Raw genomic sequence first — 27820 nt, 5'->3', positions numbered from 1 at the left:
AAACCTTAATATATGGTGGTGATATGATTACCTTTTGCGCTAGCTTGCGACAAACGTTTGTCCGCATGTAGCTTCAACAGCTTTCAATTATTTGAAAGTACTTTCATACCTTTTTTCACTAACTCTGTAGATGGTATGTACAAGATTTCATGTCAATTGAGAGTACAATGTAGGAGGAGTCAAAATAAATTTTAACTATTGAGCGACATTACAAAAAAATCTATTTAGGTGGAAGTGTGCATGACCTATGTCACGTGATGCAGAATAATCCAAGTAACAACACTGCAAAAAAGGAACTAAAAGTGAGTAAAATCTTCTTAAAATGAGTGTATTTTTCCTTGAATTGAGCAGCTAAATAAGACTATCTGCCAATGGAATAAGATTTTTGGACTTAAAATAAGAACAATTCATCTCCATCGTCTTATTTCAAGTGCAGGATATCTAATTATCTTATTTTAGGGGTAAAAATACTGATTCTGTTGGCAAATAGCTGCTCAAATCAAGGAAAAATACACTAATTTCAAGAAAGTTTTACTTACTTTTAGTTCCCTTTTTGCAGTGAATATGATATACAGTTAAATGATTTAAAAATAAAATCAGTGCATATTTTAACATTACGATTTATTCAACCTCACGTATGTCTTGTGTTATTTTAATATTCCATAATTGTAATCCAGCCTGTTGTCATATGAAAAGTCAACCATTTCTGGACTGGTCCAAGCTCCCAGTATTTCATGATGCAATGCCTAACAATGCCGGTGGGTGTCCCTAATACAGGGGCTGGTGTGTGTACACCCAGCCCAGAAAGACAAGCTTGCAGCTGAGTCAGCATAATGACCAATAATACAAATGCTTAAACTTAGATTTAACTTGCAAAGCTTGAAGGTTTCTCATCTTTAAAGACCATAATTAACTGGCTGTTTATTCTCATCTGAAACATCAAGGCCACGTAACCTTTGTGTACTCAGTCATGTTTATCAAATACAGTTTTAAATCTCAGCTGACATGTCAGATGAGCTGACCTAAAAAGTGAGAAAAGGAAAAGCACATCCATAGTGAGATTTCTTTCAAAGCATGTTGTTTCAAAGCATGATTTTAGAGTTTAACACTAACTGAAAATTCTTCAAACACAAGGTGACTTCAGGTACCATCAGAGTTTGACCGGGTTGTGAATCCTGAAGCCTCCTCCGCTGCAGTGAGGTGTGCTCCTCAGTTGTGGCAAACCTTCCTGTTCCTCTACTGTGGTCCGGCTTCTCTGCTCACTTATGATACACACAGAGACTCATCAGAGAGCAAACAACACCGAACATCACTGACTGTAATCAGCTGAGGAATGTGGCTATGCAGGGAAACTAAGACAGATCTTACCTATGAAGCCTTTTCTGACTGAGATACTTTTTCTTTATATTTGTCAGTTCACTGCTCAGTCTCTGATTCTCACTTTTGTACTCATTCATCTTTGAGTCCAGCATCCTCAGCTCTGCCATAAGTGCCTGTGGACACATTAACATTTTTTTTCCATTAAACAGAGACAGGTTCTGTAGGGTCATAACGGGACCTTATTAGACATAAAGAAACAGCAGTATGAACATTTAGAAAAACGTGAACAAAAATGAAAATATTTGATTTTACAGGAGGAGGATAAACCACCTGTAGCTTTTTGGTGCGGTCTCTGATGGTCCAGCGGCACTGCTGAAGCTGTTCGACTGCCTCAGGACCAGGCCTCCGGGCCAGGATCTGCTTTAGTTCTACATACAGCTTCTCCTTTTCCTATGTGAGACAAATTGAAATGACAGAAAAAGGTTTCCAAAACTATAAATTGGAAGAAAGAATGGCCTTCATACCATGGAGCAGAGTTCAGTAATCATACCCAGTATTCATTGAACCTTTCCAAGTGTTCACAATTTATAAGTACACACTTTGGTGGATTAAGCTGTGTGCAACACAAAGTGGTACACAACGTAAGTAGGATGAAAATGAGATGTGGTTTTGAAATTATTTTCAGAAATTTAAAATCTCAAAGGGGACATGCATTTGTACTTAATGCACTTAAGTCGATTTTTATTACTATAGCAAGTGGGACTAGTTCTGTCAGAGGCCACCTAATTAGTAAATGGAGTTCTTATTAATCTCAGTATATATCCAGCTGTGCTGTTTTGATGATCAGTGAACAATCAGCACCATGAAGACCAAGAAACACAGCAAGGTTCTAAAACAACACCCCAGGTCTTGAACATCCCGGAATACTTTATTCAAACTTGTAAATACATGACTGTCCTGTATTGTTTGCAGGTGCAGTTTGTCACAAGGCATGTAGGAGTCAACATGTCACGTGATGCAGAATAATCCAAGTAACAATATGATATACCGTTAAATGATTTAAAAATAAACATGTAGAACACGGTGTTTTGATGGCAAAACATTTTGGCCTACAGGGAACACAATATCAAAATCAGAAATTCTTTAATAATTACAGAGGGAAATTACAGTTCCAGTACAACCATCCATCACAAACATGCGTGGCTAAAAAACATTGCACATCCACCTGAACACACAATTACCATGGTAAAACGTGGAGGTGAAAGCTTCTTGCTGCAGAAATGCTTTTCTTCAATTTAATTCATAAATACTAAATAAATCCTACAATGGTATTTATATGATGTTTTAATGTATAATACAGGTTCCTTCAAAAAGTTGTTGTAGATGCTGTTAGCTGTGGGCAGGAAGGATCTCCTGGAGAAGCCAGCCTTCTTTATAAGCATGTTGAGCATTTTTAAGTCACTGCCTCTGATGCTGCCACCCCAAGAGATGATAGCAGACTAGATCATACTTTCCACAACAGACTTATAGAAGATTTTAAACATCTTGCCCCAAACACTGAAGGACCTAAACTTCCTCAAGAAATACAGTCTGCTCTGTCCCTTCGTGTAGATGGCTGATCTGTTAGGTGAACACTGAGGTACTCCTCCACCACCTCCACTTCTCCAATAATGGAAATAGTGTTTGACCTATTCCCTTTTCTCCAGAAATGTACAATTAAATGATGTGCACCCATGGGTCACCTCCGCCTCCAACATGTACATAACAATAATGGTAATAATAATTTACTCCTGTATCCTTTGCACTCTGCTCACTCTAATATTGCAAGATTGTCTAAATCTGTCTGTTTTGTTTATAGTATGTTCATATGGGTGATTCCCACGAACAGGGTCCAACTCGTAACAAAAATGAAAAAACATTATGTACACACAAAAACACTCACTCTTTATAAAATAAATCCTAATTTTACTTTTCACTGTAAAATTATAATCTATATGCACATCTTTTTTAGGTATTTTTAAACATTTTATTCTAATTTTGAGGAAAGAAATTTATTACCGTAACAATTTCAATGAATCAATTTGAAACCACTAAACCATTTTTTTTTTTTTGGACACTAAGGACTTCAGTGTGCACAGAGAGAAAGATAAACAAAAATAGGCATTTTTAACAAAATGTTTTATTTTACTGCAAAAAATAATTTCATCACCGTAACAGTGATGCAAATTTCAAAGTCAATTTTGATTGTGATTTTGTATCAAATCATTATATTGAAAAAAAAAAACAATATAACCATAGTATAAAGGGTCTGGCACATTTCATCAAGGGATTAAAATATAAAAGTAATTCATATAACTAATCTAAATAAATCCTCATAAAGTTAACAGCGGTAATGAAAAAACATGTCGGTAATGAATAACAATGTTTCAGTAGTGAACCCTTCATAAGTATGTTAATATTTAACTACACAAACAATAAACTACCCTAGTAAAACATACATTTGCAAATTTTATTTAACTTTATTAAGTCGACATACACAAACTGAACAGAAAAAAAAAGTCCCATATGTGCGTCACAGTGCTTATAGTAACAGGTATAAGGACTCGGAAGTGAATCGGAAATGTCTTGCTGATTAACAGGTAGGCAGTGGCTCAGAAATAGCACAAACAGAAGTAATCATTTAAAATAAATGGGCAACATTAAAATAGCGCTTTTTAAATGCACTGTTTAAAATTGTGCATATTTGTGAATTTGTTTGAAGCAAAACAAATTCACAAAAAACAATGGGAAACAATATGAGTTTGATTTAGGGTAAATGCAAAAGCAAACAAGGCAAAGGAAGATGATAAGTCATCAGTAGAAAGGCACAGAGAAAAAAAGATATCGAACTTCAAAATAACAGGAAACACAACAGGGAAATGACTGAATTAATGTATTTTTGTCAAATTTGTGCTACCAAATTTCTAGTGATACAACACTGTGTGAAAAATAAGAATACAAAACCCCACTCAAACAGGAAACAATGCTAGTCCACAAAAAAAAAAAAAAAAAAAAAAAAAAAAAAAAAAAAAAAAAAAAAAAAATCACATTTCAGAAGTAGAGCCAATTTTCTATTTTTATTAAATTTTTTTTTTAATTCCTTTCTGAGTTTTGAGTTCAAAAAGTCAGAAATTTACTACAAAAACTCATGAAATTTTGAGATTAAAATCAGAATTTTTTGAGAAACAAATGTGGAACTTTGAGTTTCACAAGTTAGAAATGTACTTGTATATTCTACAAAATTTAAGATTTTTTTGTTGGAAATTTTTTCCATCCTTTGTTTCTATCTACAACTGCCTTAATATGCCATTGTAGCTAATAATTCATTGGACTTTCTTTTTATACTTTCTGACACCACACAGAAGTGTCTTGTGGATGAAGAGGTAGGTAGTGGTTCAGGAATAATTTCATACTGACCACTGCCAATCTGGATTAATGAAGCAAAAAAACCTTTATCAACTGCGTTTTTCAAAGACAATTTGATTATTACATGATCATTACCTCCACATTACATGTTGACAATCTGAATCCAATACTTGAGTATTGGATTCAGAGTAAGTTCCACGTCAGTCTTAAACCCTTTCATAAAAGGCAGTGTGGACGTAAGGTAGAATGCTACCTTATTACGATATTGAGATGTTGGTCCATCGGAAAGGAAATGGATATTTTTTGCCATGGGGGTAATTAGATTTTATGTACAACTGGTTTCAAATGTGCCCATGTAGCAACAGCATCGTGCTGTAAACTGGCAGACACAGTAGCAAAGGATTCGGCTTGACCACGAGCGTAGTATAACACCCCTGTATGGAGTGTGACTTGCTGGTGGGATCCACCAAAGTGAGTGTCTTTTATTTCCTTGCTCCATTTGCAGGTGTAGTTTTCACTGTAATCAGCATGGACTACAACATCATGCTGGGTCAAATTTTCTTTCAGTTGCTTAAGATGAGTGAACTGGTGCCAAATGTTGTACAAATGAGTAGAGATCCGGGGCAGTTCCGACTTTGTTAGCTCTACAAGTTTTTCAGTACTAGCTACTTTCTTCTCAAGGGTTGTGGTTTTGATGTCAGTCTCAGTGGTACCGCCATCATCCAGTTTATTTGTTACTGGTCTTGACCTTGTTGTCCACTCAGTCCAAGATATGTTGTTTTTTTGTTGTTGGATCCACATTGACAGGGAAAGTAAGATCTTTGCAGGCTTCACATCTACCATACATGCAATCAATGGTTTCTGATTCACAGTCAGATGAAGCCACTACATCAGTAACAGATAATGTATGTATCATTACAAGATGGTGCATTTTTTTAACTTTACTTGAAAAATTCTCATGAATTTTGCAGGCACTTGTTTCTCTGTCTGTGATCTTTGGTCTCACTATCCAGAAGGGCTTCAGCTTACAAAACTGGGAGCGGGACACATTGAGGCCTGGGGTCTCTTTAAGAAATCTCTTGTGGAGATTTCCCATGGTGTCTGAGATGAACCTCTTCCTGTAAATTTGTCCACCCTTCCTGACTTCCCCAGCTGTACCATTTATTAATGTGGACACATCATCTCTGTTTAGGAACAGTCTGACATTGTCACTCATCTTTCTTCTTTGGCTTCTCTCACACTGCTTCTTGCGGTTCTCTCTCCTCTGATTGGCTCGACTTGTAAGTAGAACTGTGGACCTGTGTTCCTCCATTCGTTTAAGTTTTTTTTCCAGACAATATAGTTCCTTTTTTTGTCACTGAGAATTTGTTGTGCCTTCCTTAGTTTTTCTCTTAATTTGGTTGTTTTTTTCCGCTTTGTTGTTGATGTTGCAGACGGCTGATTAGAGTTTATGTTCTTTGGTTGGGCGATCCTTTTACAAGGTTGTGGTTGAGGCTGACGGTTGATTTCGTTCACACTGTCATCTGAGGGAGGGTTTCATTTAGTATGTGTTGAACTGTTTGTTTCTTTTTATTATATCAGTTAGAATTTTCATTTTTCATAGAATCATAGAATGAAGATTCATAGAATCTTAATTTTTTCGCTGTTTCTTCAGTTGCCTGGGTGTCAAATCTGCAGCTGCCTTTAACAAACCTTTTTCCTTGCGCTTCTGATACCTGTTAAAATAAGATATCAATAGGAACATCTGTGATACAGCAAAGTCTTCAGCATACTCCATATTGTATTTGTACAGTGTGAGCGTGAAAAAGAATAGAAGGAGAGCCGAGACAAAGGGAAAAAGAGGGAGAAAGAGAGACACAGAGAGAGACACTACCTTTTCCTTTCTTCTATACTCCTCTAGAACGTCCGGATTGTTATAAATCCTCTGCCTGTTTTAGCTTAAAGATTTAGCCTAAACATTTTTGAAAGTTAATAATAACAAACATTACAGTTTAAATAACCTATTAATTTATCCATTTATTATTGCATCACCGTACTCTTATTTCTCACTACTGCAACAGGCCTCAGATTATGCGGTAATGAAAGTCACGCATTGCGTTAAAGAATGACATCCACATGAGCTAGCTTAAAATTCTAGCATGCCATGATGACTCAGTTAAACTTTTCTCACAAACAGTGAGAACTCCCTAATTTCATAGTATTATTAACTTTAAGAACATGAGGTATTATACATTATGGTAATCATCACCTATAGCGTAAAAATAGGCACATGGAAGGAGAAACCTAACAGTAATCATGATCAAAAGATGTCAAACAATCTTATCTTGTAGCCATCTTTTGTCTTCTCTTCTTTATGGTGCATCATGGGTCAGAATAACTTTATTTAAAAAATGCTGTGAATATTACAGGACTTTGAACACGGTGCAATAGTAATGAGAGTTGCACCTCCGGACACTCACTTATTAAAATATTACAATATTTATGCTATATTTATTTCTGTTCACCTATAGTCATATCTGCATGACACAAGCACATTTGTGATTAGGGTATCCTCTTTTCTTCGTCCCATTCCCTGTGAGGTCATCCTTCTCTTCATCTGCCTTTCTATTAACAATAAAAACAGTTGGGACAGTTACTGACAAAAGCTCCCGCCCCTTTACTGTGTAGCCAACTGACTGCAATAATGAGGGATTGTACTTGAAGGTGACCTTTTCAAAGTGGTCTCTGCACAAGACTCACGAGTTTGGATGGAGTTTTCTTTGTCGGAGCTTATCTATTCAAGCCTGTTGAAGTGTTTTATCCTCCAAGAAGTGGAATAATGAAACCCCAGTGGTGTTTCAGGCCGATTTGAATAATTGATCGCAATGCATTGAACCAGCTTGAACCTGAACTTATCTACTCGCTGTTAAATCACACTATGCAAGATATCCGCAAATTATGTCACACTTCCGAGTGGTCACGGAAAATACCTAAAACACTGAAAGTTAGTACAATTTACTCTACGAATTTTACAATATGCATATATCATTTTATGTATTACTATAATTTTTATAATATGGTAACTTCAAAACACAATTCATTTGACCGGTCATACATATACATTTAACTTAAATGGTTCATTTTCGGTGGGCATTAATGCGGGTGAAACAGGTAGCCTAGCTCATCACAATATTTTTAACATTAATATCTTAATTAGGCCCGAGCAAAGAAAGCACTGCAAAGGCCTATTGTAATTGAAACGTTTTTTGTTCTCCTTTTCTCCCCAATTAATTGGCTATTTGGTGATTTTTTTTTTTTTTTTTTTTTTTTTTTTTTTTTAAGGACTCCAAACTTTACAGAAAATTGTTCCACTAGTGAATTTTTTGTATTTTAATGGAATTGAAAATGGACATTGCTAAACCTAACAGCTCCCTGATACATCATCATATCTGCACTAAATCTGATGTGCTTGATCGTGGGCAGCAGATCATCACGTTGGCATGGTTAATTGATGACATTACCTTAACCTTACCAACTTAAAATTAAATCAACAGGTTTATATGGTGAATGACCTCTATTACACTGTACAGCTTTCAAGATTTGTGTAACAAATGATATCAAAGAACATATTTAAAACACAACAAGAAGTCTTCATTTATCTTTCGCCATCAAACAGAGAGGAAGTTTGGATTTCTGTCAAATCTCAAGCAAGCATCCCTGTATGGAGGACCAAGTCTTCCATATCTAAAAATAAATACAGAAATAAATAAATGCTCAATAAATAAATAAGCATACAATTAATTGCCACCAAATTAATAAATGTAGGTAGTAATTAAATTATACAGTGAGACATAAATGTTTAAATCTCTTTTAATTAGCTTATTTATTTATTCACCTTTGTAATAATTACCTTATTTATTTATTGTCCGTTATAATCTTCAACTTTATTTATTAATTACTTTTTTTAAGTATTTATTTATGTGCATGTTATAATATTTTTGTCTGTTTTATTCTTTTGTTTTATTTTTTTACCCTATATATTTCTGTGATGCTATTTATTCCTGCCTGTCGTTTTTACATTTCTGCCTGTCCTTTTTACATTTCTGTATGCATTTCTGCCTCATTATGCAAATGAGGAGGGGCTGTAGCAACTGATCCTGGTGAAAGAAAGTTGCCCCCTGACAGTTCATACGAAACTTCTTAAGGAGACGTCTTACAGATTCTGGCCCACGGCCTATGAGTCTTTTTGTACAAAAGCAGACAGTTCTTCCAGGTTAGCTATGACTCTTCTAGATGCGTAGTGTGCCATGTACGCCCCAATTTCCTAATGTTATGCTTCAGGGTATGCACCTCTGAATTAAATCCAGAGATTGGCTGAAACTGGGGAAAAAAAACAGAGTAGTTCCTAAAAATGTGAAGGAATTAATTTTTTTTAAATAATGTCATCTAGTTTCGACCCCTTGCTGAAGAGATAAAAAAAAAGTGTATAATGTGAATAACCTGAGCTTTTTTGAGTTAAGTTGAGCATGGAGATACAAAAGTCAAGGTAATTTTACACACCATGTTTTTATGGTATGGAAAACAGCAGTGTCTTTATCCGACATATTGCTGTAAAACATTCCTTAATTTCCAGTTTAGTCTATTTTTGTTTTTATGGATGTTTGAAAACAAAGATAGGTGATGCAAAAAAAAAAAAAAGTTTAAAAAACATTTGAGTTGTAAGCACTAAAAAAAAAAAAAATCATACTAGTATTGGGAGCTTATTTTTTTAATCTACTTTTTTAATACTAGTAGTACATTTTTAGATTCTTCTGATTTGGTTATATATTTGAGATAATATTCAAGTATTCTTTCTTTTAATCCTTTTAGATCAACAAAAGAATGCTTAGATACACAGAAGAGTCCCCATCTAGCTCTGAGATCAGTGAGGAAGAGTATGTTCCTGAATCTGTTGAATCTGAGAGTGACAATCTAAAAGACAGTGACAGTTCAGTTGATGTTAAACAGCTCAAGATGAAGAAGAAAAGAACCTCAAAATCATCTCTGGACGTCCAACCACTTAAGAGAAGGACCACTTCTAGTTCCTTGGCTACAAAAGACCATGGAGAACCTTCATCATCTGATGTGACAGTCATGACCCTCAGGAAGAAGGAAGATGGCCGTAGGGTTTGCAAAAAAAAAGTATTATTGTGTATTTTGTAGTAAACCTTACAGCAAAATGTCACGCCATCTAGAAGCAAAACATAGTGATAAACCAGAAGTGCATTGAAATGGCCCCAAAGGCTCTAAAGAGCGATGGGGGCAGTTGTCTTTAATCACTTTATTATTATGGGCACGGTTTCCTTTGTTTCTGAATAAAGAGGGAAAAGGAATGGTCATACCCCGTCAACAATCCATTAAATCTGCAAAAGCTGATGATTACTTGCATTGCATCAACTGTGAGGGTTATCTCAAACGGAAATCCTTGTGGAGGCATATGCAGAGGTGTTACCTCAGTCAAAAAGTCAATGGACTTAAGCCAGGAACATCTCAAGTTCAAGCCCTCTGTAGATATGCAGAGCCAGTACCTGACAGGGTCAATGCACAGTTTTGCAAACTAGTACTTGACATGCACCATGATGACATAACAGTGGTTGTCCGCAATGAGAAATGCATCTTGAAATTAGGAGAACATTTGTTCAATAAACATGGTCAAGATGTTACAAGACATAAGTACATCCGACAGAAGATGCGTGAGACTGCACGAGTTGTCCTGCAAGGACAGAAAGATGGCAAGTTGAAGAAGCTGTCAGATTTCTTTGTGCCAGCTAACTTCACTCACGTCATAGATGCCGTTAAGAAGGTGGCTGGCTTGGATGAGACAACAAAAGTCTTTAAAACACCATCTTTAGCACTCAAGTTGGATCACAACCTCCAAAAGGTGGCCAGTATTCTTGAATGTGAAGCTATGATCTCAGGCGATCAGAATACCATTCAGAATGTGCAAGTTTTCAAACAGATCTGTGGGACCAGATGGAGCGAGTGTATCTCATCCCATGCCCTTAGAAATTTGAATGAGGCTAAATGGAATGCACCTCAGCTTATTCCCTTTGCTGATGATGTCAGAAAAATGCACCAGTATCTTGATACAAAAAGGTTGGAGTGCCAGAGGAGCCTGAAAGAAGAAGTAGTAAAGAAGAACTGGGCTGAACTTGCCAAGTTCACACTTTGTGAGGTGATAATATTCAACCGGAGAAGAGAGGGAGAATTATCCAAGATGCCTCTGAATGTCTTTACCTTGAGAGATACCTATGTCACCCATCCAGATGTGGAGCTTGCTTTGACAGAACTTAAGAAGCTGTGTAAGCACTTTCAGCGAATTGAGATAAAGGGCAAACGGGGCCGAAAGGTTCCTATTCTCCTCACTCCTGCTATGGTGTTATCGATGGAGTTGCTTGTCCAACATCACCAATGTGTTGGATGAAAATCCCTCCATGCTCGGGAGACCATAGACTCTCAATCAGTTCAGAGGATCGGACATTATTCGTGAGATGGCTCAAAGCTGTGGAGCAAAACATCCAGGAGCATTGTCCTCAACCAAACTCAGGAAGCACATGGCCACCATGTCAATGGTTCTTAACCTAAAGGACAATGAAATGGACGACCTGGCTGACTTCCTCGGCCATTGCATTAGAGTCCATCGTCAGTACTATAGATTGCCTGAAGGGACGTTACAGCTGGCAAAAAAAATCAGTAAAGTGTTGCTGGCGGTGGAAAGAGGAAAGCTCTCCAACTTCAAAGGAAGAAATCTGGATGAGATCAACAAGCTCTTTATACAGGCTTTGAGTGTCAGAAATTGACACCTGTAGGAACAAGTTGCCCAGTGAGCATTTTTTCATATTATATAATCTAGCTCTTAGTTTTTTTTTATTTTTACATTTTTGTTGTTTTGCTTGTTGTAACCTTTGGGCAATTTACCACATAATTTCCCATTGAAAATTGCTCACTTAAATAACACAAGGAATAGCGCTTTTTGTTGGCAGCATATATATTTCATCATTTGTGGCTTAATACTAGCTCCATCATTACTCCTCTTCCTTTGGCCTTTTAAGTTTTGCTTAAAGTGACCGTAGCCACTTAATAGTTTAATATAATGGATGTTACTTTGATTCACTGTGCACAGACATTTTCTCTGTAAAACAGACACTGAAGGTGAGGGGGACTCAACTGAGAGGGATGCAACGTCATCTTGTGGATCACCAGGTATGGATGTAACTGTAGCTGTATTTCCATGACAGTTTTGAACAAAAAAATAAATCAAATCTCTTTATGTTCGAATTAGACAATGCTGCAGAGAGTCTGTGTTTCCATAAATCGCTGTTTTTCTAGTGCAAGTGTAATTTTTATAACTCTGCACCTCATCCTGTGAGACTTTATTTAAAAACAATGTAAAAGAAAATCTCAACATTGAAGAAAATGGACTAAAACATAGGTTGTCTTTGATAAATTAGTGATTGCTGCTACAACTGTTAAGATGATACAGCAGATCATTAAAAAAATATTCAGAGATAAAGCCCTTATGTAATGTATAACAGTGGTGTCAAAAGTACACACATTTGTTACTTAAGTAGAAGTATAGATACTGCAGTTTAAAAACACTCTGGTAAAAGTTGAAGTATCAACTTGACCTCTTTACTCAAGTAAAAGTGAAAATGTGCTCCAAAAACTACTTAAAGTATAAAAGTATAAAGTAACCTTTAAAAAAATGCCACTATATGAATTGAAAGCTTAATTTAAACACTGATTAGTTCTACATGTGGCCCAAGACACAACATAATCATTAACCCATTAGTCAAAGATAAAGTCACTCAAGGAGCATGTTCTCTCTCAAAAATTATTGGAATTCAATTCCAATAATAGTATTCAAGCCTGCAGAACTGCCAGAGTGAGTTCCATCAAATACCTAAGGTCCTTTGGTGCAAAAACATTCTATGTAGTTTGTGTGGGTAGACAGACAGACAGACAGACAGACAGACAGAGAATAGCTATAGAATAGCTAACCAATGAGTGTTTGCGTTATATGACTCATCCAATTACACTAGTTCTCACTAGGTGTGGATGGCGCCAATGATCTCCATCGGATGGCGCACATTACGTGAAATAAATATTTATAAATTTTAAACTGAAGCCAAGAATAACGAGTAACGTTTGTTTTAAAAATGTAAGGAATAGAAAGTACAGATACTTGTGTGAAAATGTAATGAGTAGAAGTAAGAAGTAGGAAGAAAAATAAGTAATGAAGTATAGATACCTATACGTCAAGTAACGAAGTATTTGTACTTCGTTACTTGACACCTCTGATGTATAATGATTAGTTAGTGTTACAGGAGAAATGCATTGAATTTATGAGGCGAAAAACAGTTGGAAATTAAATTTTGGTCACTTGAATTGACCAACGTCACATCCAGCACTACCCGAGATGTGGATATATGAAAAATGCTTTAACTGAACATGGAGGTCATAACATCCCCTGAAAAATCATCATATTAAGGAGAGGGGTTTTTTCTTACCTAATTACCGTAGTTTCCATTAAAGGATTTCTTTTTTTGATATTTTGTTTTACACAAATCTAGGGATCTTGAAAACCTAATGATTGAAATATTTCATCTATAAAAGAATGTTTTAAAAAAACTGTTGCTAACGGGGCCAAACTAAATATTGATGGTGAAAATTAGATGATTACAATGTCAGCTGCCTCTAATTAAGTGCTATTAAGAACTTTGCAAGTAGGTCAACTATTAAACTAGTCATTCAAAATGCTTGTTTTAGAGCAAACATACTGACTGCTTACTGTTGAATACTGTTTTATCTAATATACCTGCTTTATTTAGGTCAGTTTGGGGTGAGAAGGAGATGCACACCCAATGTTGAACAGAACAAAGATCTGCCTTCAGCCAAAGGTAAGAATAATTATTTAATTAGATTGTAGATTTCTGATAAATATTAGAGCTTTAGATGCCACTGTCTGTTGTTATTATTACTCTTCTTCAGGCATGCTCTTTTGGTCTTTTATCATTTAGATATAATCTATATGGGTTTTCAGTTTACTCTGAAGAAAGGGTCTCATTTAAAAAGGAATAAAAGTGCGTGTATATCCATATGGAAAGGCAGTTTCACTTTATAGATTCCAGCTGTACTTCAATGTTTGTACACCAGGTCCTTCCTCATGTTTAGGTATATTTAAATGAGCCAGCCGATCAATGTTATTTAATGGCAACCACTAAGAAAGGAGCGAAAAAAACTAAAATTTTGCCGAGACAGACATAGATGTTTTGGTGGGTGAGGTGGAGAGTCGACAACAATTCCTCTTAAGCACATAGATCCAAGAGGAATGCTCTATGGGAGTCTAAATTAGCTTATAAGCCATATGGATCCAGAAATCTTTGTGATGCCTGAACACATGTTGCCTCATAATTCTTTCCATTGTTATAGTCTTCCATCAGTGCCAATGCATACATCACCCAGCTTTATCCACAAAATATTTGTATGATTTTTTTTAGTTAAAGGTGATAAAAAAAATTATATTGTGCAGACTTCGACTTAAGTTTTAAGTGGGCTTATTTTTCTTATTTTGTTGTTTGTGACAGGTCCTCATGTATAGTTATGGCTCACCAGCATATATCACACCACAGTTTAGAATGCATAGAGTGGATCTATGATTAAAATCGAGATAAATTTAACATCTGAGAGGAATTATCAGGTCGCTTGGCTGCAGCTCATTATTTTAACATCACATCGGCAATTCCCTGTCTCCAAATTTTGCATACATATGGTTCAGAGTTGATGTGAGGAACTGCAAATTTTCACATCAAGTTTCTGTTTTATAAATCATACACTTTGCATAGACAGTTGCGTACACAAGTTTTAGGCTCCATTTTGTGCATACGCAAGCTTTATTAATGAGGCGGCTGATGATTTTCTTAAACTTGCATGTATACTAAGTTTTGTTTGATTTAACAGAGACATCAGATGACGAGGTACCGACGGCAATTGAAGTCCTTGGCAACTCTAACATAACTAAAGGTAATTTCTCTACAAAATGTTTCCAGAAAGACTATCTTTAAAATGAAAAATTGACTTGTAATTGTTATCATAAAAAAATAACACCCATAAGGTACAATGTTAAAATAACTTTGTCTCCTATAAGCCAGGCTTGAAAACATGGAAACTTTTACTTATTTTACAAGCATTAACTGTCACTATTCATTAAATACTTCACATTAACAGGTGTAAACCTATTTCCAATATTTACCCCAGTTGTTATTGAACTAAACAATTGGGAAATGAATGAACAGTTCACAACACTTTTTGGTGTTAATCTGAGTTTTCTTTAATTATCAGCCGGGGGTCCGTTCTTCATAAGTGGCTAACTCAGTTATCTGGATTTGATTGTTGACGATTTGACATGATCTTGGATCGTTTGGTTCTTCAAAACTCATCCTGGACTTGCTGTCATAGCAACATGTGCGCCAGCTTAAACCTGCTCGCTAACAGGCTTATTTCATGTAGACAACATTAGATCATGGCTGTATAAGCGGAGGAGATAGGGAAGTCTGTCATAGCCATGTCCATTTTTACAACTGCAACCTGTTGCGGAAGGTGCAAGAATAATTTTAGAGCTTTTCGAATTAATCGCGTATTGCGCAATAGACAGGATCCTTTAGCGCAGCGCGACAGTGTTATTGTAGAGAGATTTTTCTTGGTGGCTGTTATAAACAGACAAACGCATCATTTAACAGTGGCTTTTAAAGAGGAAAAAGTGGTGTTGGAGCCATAAATCTAAAATATTTAAGTTATTTGTATGATGGTTTACTTTTTATTTTTATCATATTCAGTAAGAAGATTTGTTCAGGCCATTTTATTGTGAAGTTTAGTTTTACTTTGAAAGGCTTGCTTCCTGTCGAGCCTTATATTGTATCAGAAAAAACTATGGATGGATTGTCTAGACACGGAGCAATACAGTTTTACCGTGTAAACTGTGGATGACTTGGAAAAGAAAAGAAAAAAAAAATTATAGATGAAGAATTTTTTGTTAAAATTCCCGGTTTGCACGCGTCCTTTACTTCCAGTGTCTAAGGAATGACACTGAAATTTGGATCTGTTGCCGTAGCAAGTGGCTTTTTAAAATACAGTATAATTAAAGGCTACCATTTTGTAGAATATTCTTGTATTTCACTTTTACTTGCCCCCATGTTCTAGTGGTCCCGTCGAGGCTCTGATATAAAAGAACAAAGTAAATATGAAATTATTTAAAACATCTAACATGGACAGTATTTACGCATTTAATTTGTCTGCTGCTTTTTACCAGCCCTCTCTCCTGGCTTTAACAGATTTTTAGGTGTTTTAATTAATGACTCAAATTCAGCATAACCTTCCATTAAAAGCTTGTGTTCTGCTTGGGAGAAAAACTATGGGCGTTCTTTGCTAAACAGCCAATAGCAGCGCTGCTGATCATTGTTTCTACAATCGACACATTTCCCCTTTTAAACAAACGCATGAACGCGCAGTTGTCTCAGATAACTCAATCCAGCCATACTAATCTTAAACAACAGGTGTGTTGGAAGAACCCAATTAGCCGGATGAAATCATCTTGGATGTCTCATTTGATCTCGGATATTTTAAGCAACGCGTGAAGAACGGACCCCTGGTGAGGACCAGAGGATGTCTCTTCACAGGATAGCTTATTTTTTCTTTCGACTTTATACTCTCAAACATATGTTTTAATTTCTTCTCCCCCACCATCACTCACCCACCATCAAATCACTCAAAACCTTCTTTTTGGTTAAATCCTTTGGAAACATCATATATATTGAGCGATTTTGTAGTTTTTTTTAACATCCCCTTGACCCCTATCATTTCTTCTTATGATGTACTTTACACAATGACTTCTGTACTTGCTGATGCTTTTAGAATAGCTGGGGAAACTTGTCTTCATTCATGAATAGTTGTCAGCTTCACTAGTAAAAACCCCTCCATTGAATAATTTTACTGCAGTGTGCTGCTGTGGTGAACAAATGTTTTTGTGATAGCTTTACAACTTGCCCTGCCATAAAGATGGAATTATTTTTTAATTTCAGACAACTTAAGTGGCTCTAATCATTTTTCAGGGCCATCACAAAGGAGACAAAAGTGGAACCAAGAAGTCCAGGCAGTGGAAAAAACCCTCAAGGACTGCATCGATTCTGGAACTGTTCCTGGGAAAGCGAAGTGTATGAATTGCATTGAAGCCTCGCCAGTGGCCCTCAAAAACAGGACATGGCAAGCCATTAAATTCTACGTGAAAAATCGAATACCTGCATTAAAACGAGAACATTTCAAAAGAAGGTAAACATTGACCTTAAATTACTGCGAATGGAAACGGGCTATTTGTTAGTGCCATATCCAGGCTGTTTGGAGATTGACAGTTTTGAATTTTGTTTTGAAAACTGCAGTCAAGTTTTCCAAACAAGTAAAACTGCATGTTCATGCATACGTATTGATGAATATGTATTGTTTTAGTTTATTTGTTTGTACATGTTGGCTTGAATGTATGTTTGTTTTTGCCATAAGACTGTTCAATAAAATGGCTTGCATACAACCGGAAAGGAGAGTCTAGTATTGATGGTTAGCAATAACAAGGTAAACAGGTACTTAATTAAATTAAAATTTAAAAATATTTTGTTAACCCAAAAGCAAAGTTAAATGTTGTAGCTCCTATTCTGCAGGTTTCTTCAAACCACTGTTGTAGATTCTGATGCCTGTAGGCAGGAAAGATCTTCTGTAGCGATCTGTATTACATGAAATCTAAAGAAGTCTGTGACTGAAAACACTCTGGTGTTGTTGCAGTCTGAAGACGATGTCTGAATCCAGGATTTTTTATTTTTATGAATAACCCTTCTTTGCACAATTATCTCCAGAGGTTCTAGAGGGCTCCCACAACAGAGCTTGCCTTCTTTATCAGCTTGTTGAGCTTCTTTAGATCAATTGCTCTAACAACAAAAGATGACGACAGAAAAGATCACAAAAACACCTTTTTAAACAGAAAAATCAAATATAATGTAGTTTATTGATGTATCTTGGTTTTTCCTAAAAATACCTAACAGTGCCATCTGGTGGTTGTTGATCCAAAAACCTGACAAGTTTTAAATTTTCCAAATGTAATAAATGTTTACATTAAAGATGATATTTCATGTTCCAAGGTCCCTGTGTGTGTGTGTGTGTGTGTGTGTGTGTGTGTTGACACTACATTGTGCACTTCAAGTCCATCAGGCATACATGAAGAAAACTGTACAATCTGAAGAGGTGAGATTTACTGAAAAGTAGCCAATCCCAGGCGGTTTACTTTTTCTAGTGGGTACCACCCTCAAACTGACAAAAGTTCCCACAAATGAGCAGAAACAGGTCCACACACACACACACACACACACACACACACACACACACACACACACACACACACACACACACACACACACACACACACACACACACACGAGTGGGAGAGAGGCTACAGGTGCTTGGAAAGCAAGCTACGAGCACACAGAAGGAGCATGCAATCATGCGCCTGTTACATTTGGGCCTTGTGATACTGAATATGCAAGTGTAAAATGTTCACAATGTATGTGGAGAGTAGTTTATGTGCGTGTGAATTAAATAAAAAAGCTTATATAATGTATTTACTGCACAGGTTCCCTTTTGGCAGAATCTTGACTACATAATGAAGTATCAACTGTTTACCTGCAGCAGCAGTTCCTGTTCCTCGAGCTCTTGGGTCTTAACAATCAGTCGCTTCTGCAAGGTCTGAATCTTCTGGATGAGCTGGTATTTGCCGGGGTCACTGCCCTGTAAAAGAACAATCATCTGTAAACCAACCAGGTTCTGAGCATTTGCTCTTTTAATTACTTGAAACAGGACAGAAGAGTGTCCCTATCCAATTAAGGTGGACAGGTGAGAAACATACTAACTGCAGCCTAAGATGCTCAGACAAAACACTCACCTCAAGTCGCCTCCATCTATGAATATTTATGGGCTTCAGCTGGTCTTCCAGGACACTATTCCTGGTTTTCTCTCTGAGGAGCTCGTTCTGTAGGTGGAACAGCTCTGTCCTGAAGGAAAGGCATTATGTGGAGGACAGAATCAACCACTTACAGAACACCAGCAAATATGGCTATTTCACTTTTAAATCATATGTTTTAAATTCAACAGTGCTTCTGGGCTGAAATGTTTTTTGTCCTAAATCTAAATTTCCTCTGACATTCGCTCTCTACATTTAAGTGAGGTTGTTCTTACCTAATACTCTGTTTCTCATCACACCCTGCTGCATCTCACTGAATCTGCCTCTCCAGTCGTACGTCCTGCTGTATGTGGATCACTTTATCCTTTCCTCATCTTTGCTTTTCTGTTCCTGCTCTCCTCCTCTGTCACTACTTTCCTGCCTCTGATGGAACAACATGGCGTTTTGGTTTACCTCAGCTCCTCTGTGTTTGGTAGAGTGCTGTCCAGGATGCTCTTCTTGCGTCTGAGCCTCCTGATCTCCAGTCTGAGCAGGTATATGTCCTCGAGCCTCTGGTTGTAGTGGAAGTCGCCCTTGCTGAGGATCGACTGCTGGAGCCTGATCTTCTCGAACAGCAGAGCACGTTCATTATTACGCTGCAGCAGCTGTCTGCCGAGGCCGTCCCGCTCCCTTTTTACCTTAAATTACAGCACAGATTTAGACAGCAGTATGCAACTTTGTCTGTCTTTGTTGATAATCTGCTGTACCTGCTCTAGCTGCTTCTGCACTTGGCTTTGTTCATCCTCCATGGTGTTTAGTATCATTTGCAGTTTTTGCTGTTCGGTTCTCTGGCTGTCAACAAGTTGCTTTGTTTCTTCTAGCTGCAGTTTAATTGACTGTAGCTCCCCCTAAGAAAGGAGACATTCAGGTGAGTAAAACAAACAATGTGAGCGTAAAAAGTGATTATCATCCAGATGTCCATCTACATCGCCTTTCACAAGTGTTCACAATTCTTGGACTTTTTCATATTTTGTCTTGTTACAACCACAAACATCTATATATGACAGACCAACATAGAGGGAAAATAATACCTGGTTTTAATTTTTTTTAATAACTAAACATCTGTAAACTGTCCCATGTTTGTGATTGTCACATGACAAAATGTGAAGCGTTCAGTGGGAATGCATAAATATAATATTGTAAGTCCTATTAAAGCTATAACATCTTGTTGGAAGTCTTATTGGAGGTGTTCAAACTGCAACAACCTTAATTTTTAATAGCCTTCTGTTACATTTTTGGTCCAGGTAGGGAGTGTAGGGTTTTGTCAGCTTTTCCTAACCTTTGACACAAAGTTGCAACAGTGTGAAACCTGACAAATCAGGTTTATTGTTCTATCCACATCCCCCAGGTGGAGCTGCTTTGAAACAGTACCTTGAGGGCCTCATTATCCTTCTCTAAAAGCTTTTGCTCCTGCTGATCTCTCAGCAGCGCCTGCTCACTGCCAATGATCTCATCTTTAAGCCTGGCAACTTGGTTGTTCATAGTCTTTATTTTCCTCTTCATTTCTGCCATCTCCTCCTAAAGGCAATCAAGGGAACAAAGTGGGTGACTTAAAGGAAGGTAGGGTGCAGACAGAAGTAAAAAGCGGAATAAAAACAGACAAAATGTGAAAACATAAAAACAGGTCTGAGCTCAGAGAGCACCAGCCGTATTTAGCCCACATCTGCAGACTTGCTCAGCTCTTGGTTCTCACCTGACACTCAATCAGGTTTTTGCTGTAAAGATTCCTCTCTGTTAGGATAGATTCCAGCAGGTTCTCCTGCTGTTTGAGTTTACACTCTGACTCAGTGGCTTTCTTCCTCCAGTCAAATATCTCCATTTCTTTGTCTTCAACAACAGTGATTTTTTGTTTCACCTGTAAAAAGTAAAACCAAGACAACTCTTAAGGTCAAGGTGATCTTGTTGAAAAAAAATGCTGTGATATTAATTGCTATATCATATTAAACTGATAGGCCGATCTGCATAACCTGCCTTTTGCATAAGGCTGCTGCTTTCGTTGATGTACCGGTCCCGTTCCTTTTCCAGCTGCTGGATAATCTTGCGCTGCTTTTGGGCCTCCTGGTGGTACCCAGAGATCTCATGCTCCAAAGTTCTCTTGTCCTGTTCCAAGAGTTTCATAAGGTTCTGTTGCTTCTCAGCAGACTGCACAGCTTTGGTCATGTTCTGTTGATAAAGAAAACAAGTAGGTGCCATACACAGAGACAAGAGCACAACTTAATGTGCTGTATGTTAGGTATTTCAGCTTTATCACCAGACTAAGCAGAATGGTTGATTGCTCTTAATAGTATGTCTGTAAATACAATGTGCCATTAAATGAAAAGTATCTGAGTTAAACGTATTAGCTACCTTATGTAAAATGTCCCTTTCTCGGATCAGCTCCTCCTTGGTTTTTTTATCAACTTCCTCTTGCTTCCGGTAACTTTCAAGATCTGAATAGAGAATATTGAGATTAAGAAAAAGAAAAAAAGAAAAAGAAAGCCGCATGATATTCATCAGTGTCAAAAAGTATCAATAAATAAAAAATAACGTTGATATTAGCAGCTTTTACTTCTGCTTTTGTAGCGATAAACCTTCTATGGGGTAAACTATGGGGTAAGATAACTGTCAATATAAACGTAGGTGTAGGTCTCTAAAACTGTAAATACAAGTCAATAAACGTGAATACATTTAAGATTTTTATGTGTTCTTGGTTGTCAACTCATACATATACATGTGACATCAGATGTTTCATCTATGAGAATACAAGTTACAGTTTTGCAAAGAATAAAAGTACAAATCCCAAATTTACAAGTACAAATCTGCAACCTATGATGAAGCTATTACACACCCTACCAGCTGTTGGCAGTAATGATATGTGACAACAGATGTTTCATCTGTGAGAATGCAAGTGCTGTTTTCTTTGTCTCCTTTCTCTTCTTCTTGTTTAATGGTGGTTGGTAAAAAAAATAAAATAAACATTCAATGGCATTACCACCACTCACTGGTAAGGAGTGTAAAACAGCTTCTTCAAGGATTGCACATCTGTACTCGTAAATTTTGAGATACATACTCATAAATTTGAACTTGTACTGTATTACTTGTACTCGTAACTTCTAAACTTGCATTCACACAGATGAAACAAGTGATATCACGTCATGAGTTGACAAGAAAATGCACAGTAACATGAGGTTTTCATAAATAGACCCATCCAGTAGCAGCACGGCCACCCAGTCAAAAATCTGGCTCCACCGGCACAAACCCCTCAAAAGCATCGCATGCAGCCAACAGAAGTCATCCCCTAAAGCCAAATTAGAACAGTAATTAGATTGTCTAATTGTTTCTCATCTGCAAACTATACTTCAACAGCAGGTGTTTGTAGTATAGTCTAGGTGCAATTCAGCAAACGTTAAAATTTTCTGGGAATATTTCATTCCTGCTCAGTTGATGGATCAGTAAATAAAGTATACAGCTCAAGTTTCATCAGCTCATTTCTAAAGGAGAAAAATCGCTCAAACCTTTTTCAAGAGCAGCGATCTGAGCTTTCAGTGTCTCCCTCTGTACGTCTATTTCAGCTTTCTGGTCCTCCATTTGGTGGAACTTTTTCTGGATGGCTTCCCTCATCTTAGTTTGTTTGGCAACCTCCTGGCGCATCTGACTCAACTCCTCCTCTCTTATCTGGTTGATGTATAAAGAATGACAGGAAAGGGAAAAAGGAGAGGATTTTATCAAAGGAGCTTGTGAAATGGTTATGGTGGATCGCCAGGTAATTGACACCAATCAGGCTTCTATTTCTTTCCAAGACTTGCGGGACACACATATGTGTAATTAAAGAAGGAATAGTGAGATTAAGAGAGGCATAAAGTGAATACCTTAAGTTCATTAGCCTTCTGATGATTCTCCACAGAGAGGTGCTCCTTGGATGATAACAGATGGTCACATTCCTGCTGAAGTTTGGTGCTCTTCACCTGAATCTGCTCCAGTTCTTTGGTAGAACGCTCGTGCAATATCTAAGATGGGAAGAGATGGACTTATGGTTTAGGTTTGGACAGATTTGTAATAAATGTTCCTAAATATACCTTGGTTTAACAATAAAGCTCTTGTGTAATGTTCACTGACCACTGCTAAAGAACCCAAAGTGATGAGACAGAACTGACAAGAGTTCAGTCTTATACTCTTATACAGCAGTCACCAAAGTCTACTGAGGACACCTCAGTAAGAGGTATATGGGGGAAGATATCCAACGTAACATGTTGGTTATGGTCATTGATAAGGAAAATGAGACACTTCTTCGGTCTTTCCCACTTAGATTTTCAACTATATCCCAGCTCTAAGACTGAACTTCGGAAAGTACATTTTACAGAGCATAACATACTGATCCAAAGACTGGAAAAAGTGGAGAGGATTCTTCGTTACTGGGCTAAATTAGTTCAGCTTTGTAAGATTCAGCAATTGTAAATCTGGGAAATCAAAAATCACATGTAGGGTTCATCAAGGCTCAGTTTGTGACACTTTAATATCTATATTTTATAAGCTCATTCAACAGTTTTATAACACCCTTCACCATACATACAATGACAGAGAATTTTACATTTGTGTGTCACTACAAGAAAACCTCTGAATAAGAGTGTCAGTAACATCAATAAGTGGGCAAGATGTTCTCCTTCTTAATGCAGAAAAGACAGAAGTAATAGTATTTGATCCCCCAAACAGAAAAGGTAAGTGACATGTACATAACTAAACAAAATTACCCTAAAAGGTTCAGAGAATACTGAACTGTCACCATGGCCTCAGACCAAAGTGTTACGAGCCAAACAGGACACAGAAAAACTTTATTTTCAATAAGTTAGATTTTCTGCCTGTTGTGCTAATGCTGCCAGATCTCTCCCCAACACCAGGAAGATGGATCACATCCCAGCAGTCCTTAAATCACTTTTTCCTTTGGAAACTGAAGTTATAGGTCTATATAAAAAGGAACTAAACAGTCTTAAATGCATAAACATATAGAGATGTCAGGTATGACCCGTCCGAACCTCTCAGATCATCAGAGACCTGTTCTCTCAGTGCCCCCAGGACCAGGACAAAATTAGGGTAATCAGCATCAACTTTCTATGCTCCTTTGCTTTAGAACCAAATTTATCAAATGCAGAAAATGTTGCCTCCTTTAAATCATAACTGAATATATTGTTTAATTCATCCATTAAGATAACCTAATTTTATCAATTCATCAGTTTATGTCACTTCTAATGCATTTACTTCATATTCAATTAGCTTTTTATAGTTTATCACATAACATGTAGAACTTTTTGTATTCATTCCCCTTTTGTACAAGGCTTTGAAATACCTTTGTACAAATGGTGCTGTGAAAATACACTTTAAAGTACAATGTAGATTTTCATATGATTTATTTAAATGCGTATACTACATTACTGATACTACGGTTCAAATAACAATATGTGTATCTATACTTTTGTATGGGGGATTCTACAATAACTAGGAAAAGCTTAAACAGAAAATTTAATAATTTAAAACAAATTTTCAGCTAAAGAGAGACATTCTAATAGCTGTGTGCTAACTTCAGAAGCTTTACTTTGCTCATGTTCTGACATTGTCATGATTTGTCTAGATGAGCACACACACACACACACACACACACACACACACACACACACACACACACACACACACACACTCTAGTGAATACCAGTCTGTTATGGACTGGAGCTGATGAGTGCAGGAGCAGGCTGATGGGAGGAAGCTGGAGGACCGAGAGTGAGCCTTGGGTCAGAACCCAAGGCTGGCAGGAGAGCATCAGGGTAGAATCAGAGCTGGGTCTGGGGAGAGTTCTTTGGACGTGGGGGCTGCAGAACGACCAGGAGAGCAGCAGAGAGAGAGAGTCCATAGAACGCAGGGACTGCAATTGATCCAGCAGCACAACAGAGAGGGTTCTTGAGACACGGAGGCTGCAGTAAATCCAGCAGCAAAGCAGAGAGCTTACTTGGAGCACTGAGGTAGCAGGAAATCCAGTAGCACAGAGAACACAGAGAGAGTTCTTGGCTGACAGACGTGGTATGTCTGTGTGTGTGGAGACTGATAACGATCCACGGGGAAGAGAAGACTGAGGGAGGCTTTAGTAGAGAGGCTGGCAGGTGGAGTGAGTTCTGACTGATTGCTGGGCTGTGTGAGAGGAGGAGGTGCTGGAAAATAACCGGGAAACAGCCAGGCCAAAACCGCACCATGACAAACATAGGGACTAAAATCACATTATTGATCTTTCACTTAAAAAATATATATATATAAATGAGACCTTGGATAGCATATATTTATATCATCATAATATAAAACACTATACCGTTCCCTTGCTTACTTTTAGATCTTTGAGCTGCTGCTCCAGTCTGTGCTGCTCCTCTTTGGCCTTCTGTCCATGTACGTTCAGAGTTTTGATTTCGGCCATCTTGGCCTCCATGTCAGAGTGCAGCTGCTGAATCTCCTTTTCAAGTTTCTCCTTCTGTCTCATCTCTCTGGAGATCTCGTTCTGTTGCACCTGAAGCTCCTGCTGAAGCTAGAGGTAGAAATGCAAAGGAGCACATTACCATCAGAGCTCCATTCACAGTTATATTCATTTACTTTATTGAAGATGTATCCAAGATTTACCTTAGAGATGTTCTGTACAGCAGCCTCTTTCTGACTCTCCGTCTCTAGCTGAGTTGCAGTTGCCTTATCTAGTTTCTCCCTTAGATCCTCCATGGTTGTCATCAGCTGGTCCCTTTCCTTGGTCATCTCCTCAATCACTTTAATTAAATCTCTTAAAACATTACAGTTGGAGTTATGCACTTAACTTAGTGCATTTACAGTAAACCACGACAAAGGAAATAAAGCAGGACAACTAGCTTACATCTGTTCTTGCTCCAGCTGTTGTCCAGTTTGTTGCTCAGATGCCTTCGTAATCTTGGAAATATCGTCCTTTAAATTCTTGATGGTCTCCACGTCCTTCCTCTCTTTATCATGGGCTGCATCAACCATTTTCCAAGCTTTATCCAATTCCTAAATCATTCCAAAAATTCCTTTTTCACAACAAAATTTGTTGACTTCCTAAATGTAAAAAATCAAAAACTTCCAGATACAGGAACTTTAACTAACATAAACATAAAAGTTTAAAGCAGATTAATACCAGTTGAACAACTAAGTAAGGAAGATTTAATCAGCTAAAACAAACATGCGATAATCTGGTCTCACCCTTTTGAGGGACGTTATTGTTGTCTCATCTTCCTGAGACAGTTTCAGGGCAGCTGTCACCTTCGTTGATGTAGAAACAATCTCTGCGTTCAGTTCTCTGCATTTCGACATCAGCCTCCTTTCATTATCCCGTGACTTCTTCAAAGCATGGACGAGTTTTTCATACTCCATCCGAATCCTGTCCAAACCCTTATCACTGGCCAGCTCACTGAAGACAGCCTGGAACTCCTCCAAGGACTCAAAACTGTCCTCTCCCACTAGTTCGGTCTCCTAGAAATACAGCCGCAGGGAAGCATACAGTAAATACAGCAAACAGTGTTTAGGTGGAGGAATGAGCTTTAGCAGGGCACTACTCCCATGATACAGTCATGTATGATGTATCAGTTTATGTTTTACATATCAGGACATGACATAAATGATCTGCTCTTTATCCGATTATTTAAATTTGATTTAATTCCAATCATAAGTGTTTAAAAACATAGAACAGATTCCATCCTGTCTTTATTTAAAAACAAAGATGAAGCCAGAATAGTGATGTATGAAAAAACACCTCACAGAAGCACCTTTAGCAGCAAAAACTTAAAAATGAGTCATTTTACAATCTAACTTTAGTCTCTCACATTACAGGAGAAATATTGGTTCACTCATCCTTCCAGCATGGCCAGAGTTCATTATGGCTCACAGTCATTTTCTTAATGACAGTGAAGTTGTATTCCACACTTTATTGGCCCATTGTACTTACCGTATTCTTTATTTTTCAGCCATTCAGTTGTAGATTTGTTACTGTGTCAAACTACAGCTGACAGAAAGATGGCCTCTTTGGGTTACAGAAAAATGAATGACTGCAAGTGTACCTTCAGTTTGACTGTATTGTGAAAATTATTCAAAACAAACATGGAATAATCTCTCTCTGTCTGTCTGTCTGTCTGTCTGTCTGTCTGTCTGTCTGTCTCTCTCTCTCTCTCTCTCTCTCTCTCTCTCTCTCTCTCTCTCTCTCTCTCTCTCTCTCTCTCTCTCTCTCTCTGGACCCACAGGATGGATGGATTGATCTCTGTACAAAAGAGGTTTAATTAAAATCATTATGGTAAAAGATAATCTTTATAATTTCCTATGAAGCAAAACCCTACGTTTAAAGAAGGGTGTGATTTGTTTTAATCTATGACTGTAAATCTCATAAAATATGAATAAAGATGTGTTATTCAGTGTGATGTACAGCAGAGGTAGCGCAGTTCATCAAAACCAGACTTCTGCCAGAACTTTGGGAAAAGTACCACACAGTACCACGCACAATGGTCTCCCCAGCCTCAGAGCATTAGAAATAAAACTGGACAAAAAAATTAGAAATGAACTAGACGTATTCCTTCCAGAGTAATCATTCTCAGTAAAACATCAAAGCAGTGAATATTAAATGTAGCTCGTTTATAGTTTTAGTTCACAACAACCCATCAGAAGTTACATGCAGCAGACAGGAGTAGAACTAGCTTACATTCCTCAGCAGCCAATAAAATGAACCGCAGCGACGATACGTGTCTTTATATCTATCTGTCAGCTGGATATTGAACCAATACAACGCATGATGATGTGTCTGTAATGGAACAAATTAGTAAAAGAACTTTCGTTTGTAAACTTTTAACATTCAGTGATAAAAGTTGGTCGCAACAGCAGATTTCGCAGCACGTTTCCGGGCCAAATGCTGAGGTTTAGTCCGCGTTTTAAGACTTTCTGCACAGCCTATAACGAACAACACTCACCTCCATCACACCAACTGAATACGCTACAATTAATTCCGTCTAAATAGCGCACAGTGCCCTCTTCTTCTACACGGGAATGTTG

At 37.4% G+C, this 27820-nt stretch overlaps 1 protein-coding gene and 1 long non-coding RNA gene across 2 annotated transcripts; one reads left to right on the top strand and one right to left on the bottom strand.

Annotated features, from left to right (window-relative positions):
• Window positions 1–567: 567 nt before the first annotated feature.
• cfap58 (cilia and flagella associated protein 58) lies at window positions 568–27820 on the bottom strand. Its single transcript, XM_036143478.1, has 19 exons — window positions 27739–27820; window positions 25988–26257; window positions 25647–25795; window positions 25406–25556; window positions 25119–25313; window positions 22624–22761; window positions 22270–22429; window positions 21122–21204; window positions 20747–20938; window positions 20469–20630; window positions 20147–20293; window positions 19483–19623; window positions 19190–19413; window positions 18719–18827; window positions 18460–18564; window positions 1651–1770; window positions 1369–1493; window positions 1149–1262; window positions 568–1022 (listed from the first exon to the last, which is right to left on the bottom strand). The coding sequence occupies exons 1-18, from the start codon at window positions 27742–27744 to the stop codon at window positions 1151–1153; spliced, it is 2589 nt and encodes an 862-aa protein (XP_035999371.1). The 5' UTR covers window positions 27745–27820; the 3' UTR covers window positions 568–1022; window positions 1149–1150.
• On the top strand, window positions 14657–17047 carry LOC118564612. The gene is made up of 2 exons (XR_004931979.1): window positions 14657–14766; window positions 16851–17047. It is a non-coding gene; the product is annotated as an uncharacterized LOC118564612 (long non-coding RNA).

Source organism: Fundulus heteroclitus, chromosome 11 (assembly GCF_011125445.2).
Source record: "Fundulus heteroclitus isolate FHET01 chromosome 11, MU-UCD_Fhet_4.1, whole genome shotgun sequence".
Classification (NCBI taxonomy): domain Eukaryota; kingdom Metazoa; phylum Chordata; class Actinopteri; order Cyprinodontiformes; family Fundulidae; genus Fundulus; species Fundulus heteroclitus.
The sequence above is the reverse complement of the archived record's forward strand: the minus strand, read 5'-3'. Positions and strand labels throughout refer to the sequence as shown.

Excerpts from the sequence above, each read along its gene's own strand:
- cfap58 (XM_036143478.1), bottom strand. Across the intron at positions 1,771-18,459 it reads AACAGGAACTGCTGCTGCAG|GAAAAGGAGAAGCTGTATGT; the intron begins GTAAACAGTTGA and ends TGTCTCACATAG. Across the intron at positions 1,494-1,650 it reads ACCGCACCAAAAAGCTACAG|GCACTTATGGCAGAGCTGAG; the intron begins GTGGTTTATCCT and ends ATGTGTCCACAG.